At 34.2% G+C, this 12,500-nt stretch overlaps 2 protein-coding genes across 4 annotated transcripts in view; one reads left to right on the plus strand and one right to left on the minus strand.

Annotated features, from left to right (window-relative positions):
* Window positions 1–12,500, plus strand: part of LOC125665267 (transmembrane ascorbate-dependent reductase CYB561-like) — a 29,305-nt gene that overhangs the window by 1,377 nt on the left and 15,428 nt on the right. The window contains exon 1 of one of the 2 annotated variants that reach the window (XM_048897920.2): window positions 11,726–11,818. The exons of the other annotated variant lie outside the window; for it this stretch is intronic. The gene's annotated coding sequence lies outside the window, so the exon portion shown is untranslated. Of the gene's footprint in view, window positions 1–11,725; window positions 11,819–12,500 lie in introns of those variants that run through there. 2 annotated transcript variants of the gene reach the window in all.
* LOC125665294 (uncharacterized oxidoreductase YtbE-like) lies at window positions 1,782–11,541 on the minus strand. Of its 2 annotated transcripts, none has more exons than XM_048897945.2 (8): window positions 11,448–11,541; window positions 7,413–7,493; window positions 6,953–7,060; window positions 6,556–6,744; window positions 5,892–5,983; window positions 4,546–4,656; window positions 4,034–4,127; window positions 1,782–2,044 (listed from the first exon to the last, which is right to left on the minus strand). In XM_048897945.2, the coding sequence occupies exons 1-8, from the start codon at window positions 11,491–11,493 to the stop codon at window positions 1,899–1,901; spliced, it is 867 nt and encodes a 288-aa protein (XP_048753902.2). In that variant the 5' UTR covers window positions 11,494–11,541; the 3' UTR covers window positions 1,782–1,898. The 2 variants fall into 2 exon arrangements, with proteins under 2 accessions (XP_048753902.2, XP_056008151.1); XM_056152176.1 differs by lacking the exon at window positions 1,782–2,044 and adding an exon at window positions 2,723–2,976 and having other exon boundaries at window positions 11,448–11,539.

The raw sequence follows: 12,500 nt of genomic DNA on the forward strand, positions 1-12,500 counted from the left end.
ACGCAGGGGTAGATCCAGGAATTGCGGTTAGGGGAGGGGGCGCAACTTTATAAGGCAGCGGGTCTGGTGGGAGCCCAATGGGTAAAGTCCCCGGAAGCTCCTGGATTTTACAGATTTTATAGATCTTGAAATATGTCTCCTGTGTAGTCATTTTTACTATTTTCTGTCATTTTTAATAAAGTGAAATTAATGAAATGACACAAATTTTAAGAGGTTTTGAAAAAATGTAAGTTCTCCCAATAAAAATAATTCAATAAATCAAAAGATTTTGTCATATATTTCTCCGAGAGTGGAAGAAATTATTGCTTCTTTTATCGTTTACATTTTTGTAAACAAGAGACCACGATTTACCTTACATTTGTTACGCTCCCGTCCCACCCCCCTTAAATCCGCCACTGTTACGTGACCGCCTAATTACTGTAAATTTATTTCCCGTACGCGTAAATAACGACTTTTACATTACTGTTAATTGTGTTTTACCTTACTGTCAACAAACTTTCTTCACTTGATATGCAAATACTGCCATGAGCGATGCGATTAAGAAGATTATTGAATATAAACCACGTAATATAGACTACAGATAAAAACACGATTGACTACAGAGCACAAACTAGAAAATAAATCACAAAATATACAAAACGTGAAATTGCAATATATCAAAATATAGAATATGAATTCTAAGACATACAACATGCATCACAATATATAGAGTGTAAATGACATATTACCGAGTATATATATATATATCACAAGAATATAAATCAAATTGCAAGATATAGAATATGAATAACAAGATATGGATTATTATCATAGCATACCTCCGCCCTCTTAAAACAATTCTTTTCCTATAGGTTGCATCGACAAGCCAGATAATTGTTTACTTACAACATGAATATGTCAACGTGCAATAATTATGTTGACATGCAAGACAAATGTATAAAAACAAAAAACAAATATCGACAGCTTGTGACTTTAATTTATGATGACATGCAAATCAAAGGTACATGAAAGCTGAAGATAACGAACAGTAATCAATCTCATAACTCATATAAGCAATACAAAATAGAGAGTTGGGCAAACACGGATCCCTGGACACACCAGAAGTGGGATTAGGTGCCTAGGAAGAGTAAACATCCCCTTATTCATAAAATGTCTTACGACTAAGATCAAAATTTATGAACACTGTAATTTTCTTATTTTTCATTTCTTGTAGATTTTCTTAATTAATATGTAAAGTACATCCATGGTTTATAAAACTTCAATACATGTACATCCTTATGGCCTTGTGATCGGTATTTGATTATCAGACAGAATTATTTTTCTCAGCTTAGTCGTAAGAAGTTTTGTGAATAAGGGCCCCGGGTGACTAGGAGGAGTATTTTTGACAACGGATAACTCCATTTACCTGATCAAGATATTGGGCTCACGGCGAGTGTGACCGGTCAACAGAAGATGCTTAGTCCTCCTAGGCACCTGATCCCACCTCTGGTGTGTCTAGGGGTTCGTGTTTGCCGTTTTCTATACTGATAAGGTATTCTAAAGGATTTATAAGATAGATCACTTATCTTCCCTCTTTATACTAGTATCGACTGAACTTAATATGAAATTGTTCTTTAAAAAATAAATTCCTTAACATAAAGAATAAGTCTGTCTGGATTTCAACATCGTATTTTGAATGTACAATCTATAGAACCTGGAACAGAATCAGTATTTTTTAATCAAATTGTTATGCAACCACTCCGTCCACCACATATGTAGAAAACAAAATCCATAACATCATAATCATTTTAAAAAGTCCTTTTATTTTACACTTCAGCATGAGAAAGATCTGAATTTCACATCTGATTGTAATACAATCAACACACACACACATGTACTCGTGAAACATACATTACAACTTAAGCAATATCCTTTGGATTCCAACAATAATGTCTCCCTTTGTTCAGAGAATTCAGCAGATTTATATCTTCTTCCGGGATTTGGAAAGAGAAAAGGTCTATGTTCTCCTGAATATGGCGAGGATTACTGGACTTCGGTAGCACGCCTGAAATAAAATTTGAAGAAGTTGTGAGTCAGTACATGTTTGTTGTTACCATGGGAACATATTTATTATATATCAACGTACCTGTACCTAACCATCAGTCTACCGTGATCAGTTATTATTGCAGTCTACCGTAACCAGTTTTTACTGCAGTCTACCGTGACCAGTTATTACTGCAGTCTACCGCGACCAATTACTGCAGTTTACCGTAACCAGTTATCACTAGTCTACCGTTACCAGATATTATTGCAGTCTACCGTAACCCGTTATTACTGCATTATCAATAGGATAGCCTTGTTTTCAACAAATACCTTTTATGTGACCCCTAACCCAGGGGAGGAGGAAGATAGGACATGATTATTCATGAACCATATACAGCCATGGTGTAACCTCGTCGTTTTTCATCTGAAAATTTTATCTAAGAATTTCTTTTGCTTATATAAAATTTTAATTTTATCTAAGAATATCTTTTTCCTATATAGAACTTTAAGGGCATAACATATTCTAAAAAGTTTGCTATAAATTTTGTAAAACTATTTGTAAATGTTTAAATGTAGTTAAAAACCCATATTTACCCCCAGACTTGTCCAACGAAACCATCTTCATTTTTGTATTATTCACAAAATCTTTTTCTTAAAAAATTCAATGGAAAAACACTTAGTTACCCATCAATTCAAATCCTTCACAAACGTCTTTTTATTGGTGAATTCCATGTATTAATGACCGATTTTTATTGTTGTTTGATAAAAAAAAAAATGTAAGCAATACGAAATCTCAATTAAACACAGCAAAATCCCACTTTATTTGATTCGTCCAAGATCTTGAGTTTGACCGCAAATTGCTACTGTGGCTTTATCCTGACTATAGAGTGGTGACAATTAACTGAAGCACAGAGGTCAGTGTATTGGTAAGACAGCCTTTGGTCTGGATTAGATCTTGTGAGGAGGATATTAATAACATTAATCTGGCCTTGTATACACACATGTACCTCTATACATCGTGAAAGGTGAAGATCAGATGTGATCAATCTCATAACTCTTTTAGGGAATACAAAATAGAGAGTTGGGCAAACACGGACCCCTGGATATACCAGAGGTGAGTTGGGTGCCTAAGAGGAGTAAACGCCCCCTGTTGACCGGTCACACCCGCCGTGAGCCCCACATCACTATCATCGTCTAAATCCACACTGCTATCTCTCCCTGATAGGGGGGCAATTATTTTGAACAAAATTTTAAAATGCTGCATGAGGATGCCAGCATAATGTTTTGTCAAATTGTAGTCTATGAATGGTGAAGATAACGAACAGTGATCAATCTCATAACTCCTATAAGCAATACAAAATAGAGAGTTGGGCAAACACGGACCCCTGGATATACCAGAGTAGGGATCAGGTGCCTAGGGGGAGTAAGTATCCCCTGTCGAACGGTCACATCGGTCGTGAGCCCTATATCTTGATCAGGTAAATGGAGTTATCCATATTCAAATCAGTGTGCCAAGAACAGCCCAGCAATCAGCATGGAACACATCAGACATCATTGACCCAATGATAGGTTGTATTGGCAAACTAGATCATTATAACGACCATAGAATTTACGAAATGCTAATTTTAAACGAGATTGTTGGAATCCCTGTACCATCAACTTGTTTCTCAGTAACCTGCTTCCATTTAAAAACTGATCATACACAGAACAAGCTCTTGTGTATCGAATCAGTTGAGAGATGTAAACACCATATGCAGGTGATAATGGAATATTGCTACATGTCATTAATAACTATACTTTCAATAAAATATCTAAGCATGAAGCAGAAGTGGATGACTCTGTGGTGTCCTTTATTTCAAGTTCATCGGGATATATTGAATTAACATATGAATGAAAATAACAGTTATTGAGCGGTTGTCTAATATGTGTAATGAATTTGTGAACAGTTTTCCATTTTTGATGAGAATACTCCTATGTAAAGTAAATCTTGTTCGTTGAACAATTCATATACCTATTCTTTGTTGAATGGCCCATTTCAGTAAGATCTGGGAAACACTTTTCTTAAGCTTTTTACTCACTTCCGTAACCACTGGGTCAGTTAAAATCTGCAATAATCCCAAGAAAATATTAATGGACAACCAGCTAGTGCAATTATCATATTACACGATGTAGGTATGTATGCTGGAAAAGTCTGTAAAATTTCTAAATCATGGGTGTAAAAAGTTTAATTTAAAAATTCCAGGAAATTTCATACAGACAAGACAACATGTCCTAAAACCACGAGCATTTTTCTATAAATAACATACTTCAGAAAGGTGTAATAAAGTACGGTAAACTTTGATTTACAAAAAGAATCATGGGGTGGTGTTAGAGTATAGTTCATGTATCATTCTCATTAGTCTGCTATTTGTCTTTGAGCATCTATTTATCTTACCTGTAAGAAGTTATAATAATATACATGTGCTTTAGCATTATATATTGTAGATCACGTGACTTTATCTAATACCCATCAGGTAAACTCACCTGGTTGTCCTGGGTGGTTGTCCCTAAAGAGGAGTAGGCCTGATAGAAAATACCAGTCTCCTCACAAAACCGGATCAAATCAGTTTGAACCAGATGTGGATGGTGCTCAGTCTGTCAAAATTCCAATTCACAGATCACCATATGACTGCATACATATATAGTGGCACTTGTTTATCGCAAAATTTACACAATCGCTGTCAGGATTCTGAATAACAGGGTTACTCTACCTCAGAATATGATAACCAATTGTACTTATCTCAAAATATTTCATTGTGCAAGGATGATAAAAACAGCATTGGAAATCTATTAAGTAATTAGGTGTCTCAGCAACATGCTAAAGAAGGGAATTTCCAGTGCTATTTTTATCATCCTTGCACAATGAAATATTTTGAGATAAGTACAAGTGATTATCAAATTCTGAGGTAAAGAGTGTGATAAATTTATCCCCTCTCCCCAAATATTAGGAATCGATTTACCTGATAATTTATACCTGTTACATATGCACTACTTGATTATGATATACCACTAAGAAGCAAATGACTAAGAAATGATATAAAATTTTGAGATATATGATAGCTGTGGCCGACACTACAGATGAAAGGTGAAGGTAACAAACAGTGATCAATCTCATAAATCCCATAAACAATGCAAAATAGATCGTAGGGCAAACATAGACCCCTGGACACACCAGAGGTGTAAGTTTCAATATTTTCAAGCAGCAATGCATTAAAAACTTTAGCTTGCTTTGAGTAAGCAAATGTGACACTAACTTTGGACGGACAGTACTAAATGTAATATATGTGACACTAACTTTGGACGGACAGTACTAAATGTAATAAATGTGACACTAAATTTGGACGGATAGTATTGAATGTAATATATATAACACTAATTTTGGTTGACTGATTGATTGATTATGGTTTTATGCCGTTTTGGCAATATTTCAGCCATTTTATGGCGGTACACTAAATTTGGACTGACAGTACTGAATTTGATACATGTGACACTAAATATGGACAGACAGTACTCAATGTAATACATGTGTTACTAAATATGGACAAACAGTACTCAATGTAATACATGTGTTACTGAATTTGGACGGACAGTATACTGAATGTAATACATGCGACACTAAATTTGGAGAGACAGTACTCAATGTAATACATAAAAGGTGAAGATAACGAACATTGATCAATGTCATAACTCCTATAAGCAATACAAAATGGATAGTTGGGCAAACACGGACCCCTGGATACACCAGAGGTGGGATCAGGTGCCTAGGAGGAGTGGACAGATAGTATTGAATGTAATACATGTGACACTAAATTTGGACAGACACTACTGACCTGAAGGACTTCTGGGTAGATTCCTGTCTTGGTATACAATTCCTGGATGTGATGTTGAAGAAAATTTGAGACACCTATGTTCTTTACTTTACCTGAAAATAATTGATTAACTATTACGGGTAATTAAGTCCCATGTGGTGGACAGTTAGCATAACACCAGCCTGATGGTTCAGAGTATAACACCAGACTAAAGATTTAGGGGCCAGATAGACCAGAATGATGGTTCAGGGGCCAGATGGTCTTTTTAGTTAACACCAGTATCATAATAAAGAAATAAAGATCCAGTTGCCTAGGTCCAAATTCCATTCTGGCCTACAATTCCTACCTTCCTAGTTACACGTATAACTATGATAATCATTAACGATAAAGACTACCATAACTGCTCACTACTGTTGAAACTGAAATTATATCTTTACAAAATCAGACTTTCTTTCAATTTAGAATGTTTTCAGAAAATAAAATGAGGGTTGATACAAACTACACAATGTAAATTAACATTAATGGTGTCAAATCTTTAAACTATGTATGAAATACATAGGAGTCCTAGGATATCAAAATATCATAGGGAATCTCTGGAATATTGTTTTATTTACATCATCAAAGTTCCGTATTTCTGTCTCCATTAACTGTCATTAAAGTTGAGTCTATCCCTATCAATCTTTACCTTCTTTCTGTAGTTGTATGAGATCCCTCCAACTGCCAAGGCGCAGCTCCCTCTGGACGGGGTCGTCTGGCTTCCTCCCCTGGGCCCCCGGCCAGTGAATCAGATACAGATCAAGATACTGACAGCCTAGGCTGGCTATAGATTTCAAACAGGCTGAGTAACAGGTGCCCTCTCCCTGGTCCTTGGGCCCTGAAAAAATAAATCAGAATAGTCATCTTTTGTTGTGGTACAAATCCTACGAGCTTTTTATTACAAGTTGTCATAATACATGGGGGGAGGGGAATATTGTTGGGTTACACGTAAAAACTTGTTTGTTCGGAATTGCTGTCTGTGGGTTTCCAGACACAGGGGAAGGGGAGGAAATTCTGAATGATGAGTCTGCAGTATTTAAACTCACCAAGTTTACTGGTTATAAAAATGTCCGATCTCTTCAGGTTATGGCCTGACAACAGCTCTGGTAGACAGTCACCAATATCTCCCTCATTTCTATACACTGCCGCTGTGTCTGGAGGAAAATAACAGCTGCATTAGCATTAAAAACCTACACTGTTAACCTGCCAAAAAGTGTGATTGTCTTTGTTTTCCTTTGTCATACGTTTTTATGTTTCTGTGATTTTGGACTTAGTGCATCCTAGTGCTCCTCTTTTGTAAACATAAGCACTTACATAATGCAACATTGCAGAAAATTAACAAATATAAAAATCACCTTCACATTCAGTGTAGAAGTACTATTTCATGATTTTCAAAATAATATTGCAAATATTTTGTGACTTCAAGTCCCTGCCTGTGTATGTACTGTGTGTTGAAATGTACATGTAACTTACAAAGGACAATCTAGCTTGATAGTACATTCTTACCTATTAATCTGTAACCTGCATCAAAAGCTGCTTTCAATGCGTTATAAACTTCTTCTTTACCTCTGATTTTAAAAGTTCCCACTGAAATGAACGAAATCAAAATTCTCTGTTAGCAGAAAAAACAAGATGTGTTTGTGAAAAACTGATGCCCCCAGATTACAACAAAGTGGAACCAGGTTGAAGATTAAGGTTAAGGTCACAGGGTCAAAGATTTTGGTGTCAATGGAAAGATCTTGCCACAAGAAATACACATACCAAATATGAAAGCTGTACCTCTTATGGTGTAAAGAAAAATATGATCAAGGTTAAAGTTTTTTGTTAAAGTTATTTGCCACAGACAGTCGGACAGGCCAAAACATTATATGCCCCAAATTTTAGCACATAATATTACCTATAGGTAAGGAATTCAATGATTGTATGAAATCTGGTTGGTAAAATGGGTAGCGAGACAAAAACACACATTATTGCATATTTTCTGTATAATATGCATTTGCTGCTGAAAACCTAGCATTTTTTCAATTCACATAGAGTTAAATTTGATACTTAACGCATTATTTGACCATTTAAATACCTTTTATCTTAATTATCGGCAATTTTTTCAAACCCAGGCCAAAAGGAAACCAGATGTGGTCGACCCGGGCCGGTGTTATTTATTCCGATTTAATTGCTAATGCTTTGATTAATTAACCAATAATAGTCCTAAAAAAAATATCACCGACTGATAAATTATGCCTACTTTATGAATATTTAAACTGAAGATAGAGTTTAAAGAGGATTATATGGAGAGCAATTAATTACTATGTATATCCTGCCTGATTAAAATAAAAAAAATAAAAAATCGTACTTTATTAAAAATTGAAAACATTTTAACCATGATAATTATGATCTGTATAATAATGACTTAAAATATTGTATTTATAGTGCTAGTATTCATTTCTTCCATTAATAAAAGATATATAATTTAAAAACATCTTAAAACTTCAAGATATGAAGTGTGCAAAGTCATAATATAAAATGATGGTATTATATATCTAATTTTTAAATGAAACAATTAACAACACAGTATATGTACATAAATTTTATTTTCAAAATGGCACTCAAGTAAGTCTGCATATGCTTGTTAAATTTTAAGTTAAATTTGAGGATCATGAAAATTGCAATTTTGGTAGGCCTTCCTGCTCTACATCACTATAATGCATTTAGTTTTTCTTACATATATGTGGTGGTAGAGAAGAAGATTGTTGAAAAATATTCAATTTTGTGGCAGTTTTTGCCCTGCATTTAAGGCTCAAGGGATGTAGGAGTCCTGAAATTTACCATTTATGTCCCCTTTGTCCCAAAGATGCTTCATACAAAATTTGAAAGGAATTGGAATGATCATACTTATCAAGAAGTTAAAAATGTTGAATTGTTAACGCACGATGACAGACGACAAGCAATTGCAATGTCACCCGAGACCTAAAAATCGTAGAAACGACTTTTTTTTAAAATCGTTTCTGCGATTTCCTAAATCGTAGAAACGACTTTCTAAATCGTAGAAACGACTTTTTAAATCGTTTTTACGATTTCCTATCGTAGAAACGACTTTCTAAATCGTAGAAATTACTTTCTAAATCATAGAAACGACTTTCTAAATCGTAGAGACGATTTTTTAAAGAACGGCGCAAGCTTCAAAGAATGGCTACAAATAATTTGTTTTATTTCACCGACCGTCATTAAGTTGTCATTTTTTCCTCATCCCCTCTCCTGTTTTTCAAAATTATTGGGGCGGCATCTGTATAACGCGATAACAGTGTAGTTCCTTATTGAGATTGTATCTACATAGATCGGCGTAAGTGGTGTACATGTACGTATATCCAATTTATGTACAGGCAAATGATTCCATGATAAAAGATATAACACACATTACACACATGCATTAATCATGATAGCAAAACTATCAAAATTCAGTTTGTTACTTTCGTTTTACATTCACATTGTGAATACCATCTTCTAGAATGATTTGTTTTCAGATAAAATGTAAAATCTAATTGCAAACCACATGTATCTATAATACTTATAGTTTAACATAGTTCAAATTATTATCCAAAGTTGTAAATATACTTAAAGAACAAGGTACGATTGTATACATAAAAAGGCCCAAAAAATGTCTCTCTATAAAATGTGTCTGGAATTAACCGTAATCAGCGTTTTAAGAAAGTAAAATAAATGCCAGGTATACTATGTCAACAAAATCAGAATGATACTCCTAAATGGATAGCATTATGACATCATGAATAAGACATTTCCCGCCTTTTTCTCAAAATAAGCCTGAAAACTGTCAAATGTCATACAAATTATTGCTCAGGAAAAGATGTGCGCATTTGTCGAGCAAAATGAAAATGATATATATTGTGTATTATTTTGAGATGAAAAACATGCTTCAATATGAATTTGCTCGACGCATGCGCTGTATGTTTTCTAAAAGGAAAACCACCTGAATTTGTGGATATTTTCATTGAAAATGGCATTTTTGCAATTGTATGCCAACTTCAAGCTCTCGTCATATGACACAAATCATTTTGCTGATCAAACTGAGTGAATTTTGGGTTTGCTAAACTATTCCTTAATTGAATGCCAGGATTTGAGCTCCATGTGAAATCATCAATATTTTGGGCCAGATGACTGTAGAAACTGTACCTACTTCTTTCACATGACGTATGAAAATATGATAATGTATAATTCAAGATTTTTTTTTGGGGGGGGGGGGGTACTTGTTATAGAGCTTATAGCTTTTAAAATGATACGTCAACATATGATTTTCTTACGCAAATCCTTTTTCTGAGATAATAATCTGTAAATTAGAAACAATTTATTCAAGGTTTAGTCCATAAAAATTGGGGGAAAAGACCAATATTGACATCAAATGGCATTTTCAACAGCATTTCTTTTAACATGTGTGGGCTCACAAAGTGTACATTATGAAAATAGTTATTCAAATTTATTAAAATAAATTATTACATGTCATTAAAAAATGGGTATATAGTCTATGTTGCTTCTTACAGCTCATTTGTTTTGGAAAAATAATAATTATTAAGAAAAATAAGAAGGAGGAATACATTTTTATTAATGCTGATTATATGTGGATGGGATACTTACTTTTCAGAAGCAATAACAATGAAATTAGCATGTTGACATAAATATTTTTCAATGTTTTATCTATTACTGGAATATATATCTATCTTATAAAGGCATTTTTTCCATGATTGAGTCCATTTAAGGCCGAGTATAGGTCTACCTTAATAAATCGTAGAAACGATTATTTTTATTTTTTCTGCTAGGTTAAATTGGCACGAATACGCAGTCGTTAGTAACTTAATGATAGTTAGGTTAAAATTTTAATTAAAAAGATGGTTCTTATGAGGATACCCCCAAGTGGTAAGAACCGTGCAATGTCACGTTTCATGAGATCGTGCACGTGATAGCTAACATCCTCATTTTATTCGGAATTTTAATATCTGGTCCGGGTTACCGTATCCAGTTTCCTTTTGGCCCGGGTTTTAATAAATCGTGAATATTAAATATATAAGACTCGCATAACAAGTGCTACAGTATTTTGGTGATAAATTATCATAATATTTATCTAAATCATGTGTAGTTTCATTGTTGTGTCACATAGTTCAATCGTAATCGCAGAAAAATGTGTATTTTTCCTCGCTACCCATTTTACCAACCTGAAATAAACAAACGTTGATATTTTCACAGTGAAGCAAAATTATGCCGTAATTTTTGTAGCGAAGATCCAATGTATCATCCAGATTATGATTAAGAAGTTTCACACCAAACGAAAATAAAATAACGAAGAAAACTAAAAAATTCGGATTACGAAGGTGATCTGACCCGGCCCGGCCCGGTTTTTACTACCCATTTTACCAACTATCTGAATTATTGACGCTAATTTCTCAATTTTCTGTTATTCATATTCGGTCTTTCCTACCCCAGATTGACGCCTATATGCATGCTCCACCTGACATGCGACATTAATTAAACACTTACGTCCAACAAAGGGCACACAGTTTCCATTTCTTAATGTTGCGTTCATTGATTTGTTTACATATTTTAGTGAAAGTGAAAGTACGCAGATTAAATAAGGCATACTATGTAAATTCGTTAACAATCCTAATGATTCAATCTTTTGAAAATGGATGCTTTTTCTCCAATTTGTGAACATCAAACTAATGTGATCATTTTATGATGATAGGAATCATACTTACTGAAATACAAATTTTGAGATTTTAAATTTTTTAAATCGATCTACCATCGTGCTTACGAACGACTTACTTCCACTTTTCGAAATTGAAAATCGATTGACAGATCACTGAACAGAAGGCACGCTGAATATTACATACCTCTAGGCAGAAGACGTGGTAATGCATCCATATGTTTTACATTTTCTGATTATTTATAAGGTGTTGGTGCAAAATTAATGAGTCTTAGCAAACTACGTGAGGGTTAAGGCCAATCTGTTGTTTTTGTTGTGTATTTTACTGATATATATAGCTCAGACTCGAGATTCGGAGGCAATACATGTAGTGGGTAATTGTGTTGAAAAATCGGGAAAATTTCATAATTGATAATCGGTCATAATTGGAAGAACTGTTTCGATCAATGATCGATATAATCGGTATTTACATGTAGTTAATAAATGTTTATTATTTTTGGGGTTATTTCTATTTAGCTTTATGGATATGTGCAGCATACACACTAGCTGGTGTCACTGAATTCCCACTTTTCAATGTGGAGTCCACTCTGACTCTCCCCCGCACAAGTTTCGATATAGAAGCGGGATTAACAGTCAGATGAATCTCGGGATTAGATATTAATTAGCATACATGTGACAATCGATTATGAAAAATAGAATCGATAATTGGAATCGAAGAGCTAAAAACGATCAATAATCAATTGTCGGCGACAATCGTTTCATCACTAGTCTATTGATCAAACAACAATGTAAATCATGTTATTTTAAAACACATGAAATACACTAATATAAAGACGTTTTCGAAGGATTTCAATTTTACATTGAATTTTCAAGTAAAGATTTGTGAA

The sequence above is a fragment of the Ostrea edulis genome, chromosome 10 (genome assembly GCF_947568905.1).
Source record: "Ostrea edulis chromosome 10, xbOstEdul1.1, whole genome shotgun sequence".
NCBI lineage: Eukaryota > Metazoa > Mollusca > Bivalvia > Ostreida > Ostreidae > Ostrea > Ostrea edulis.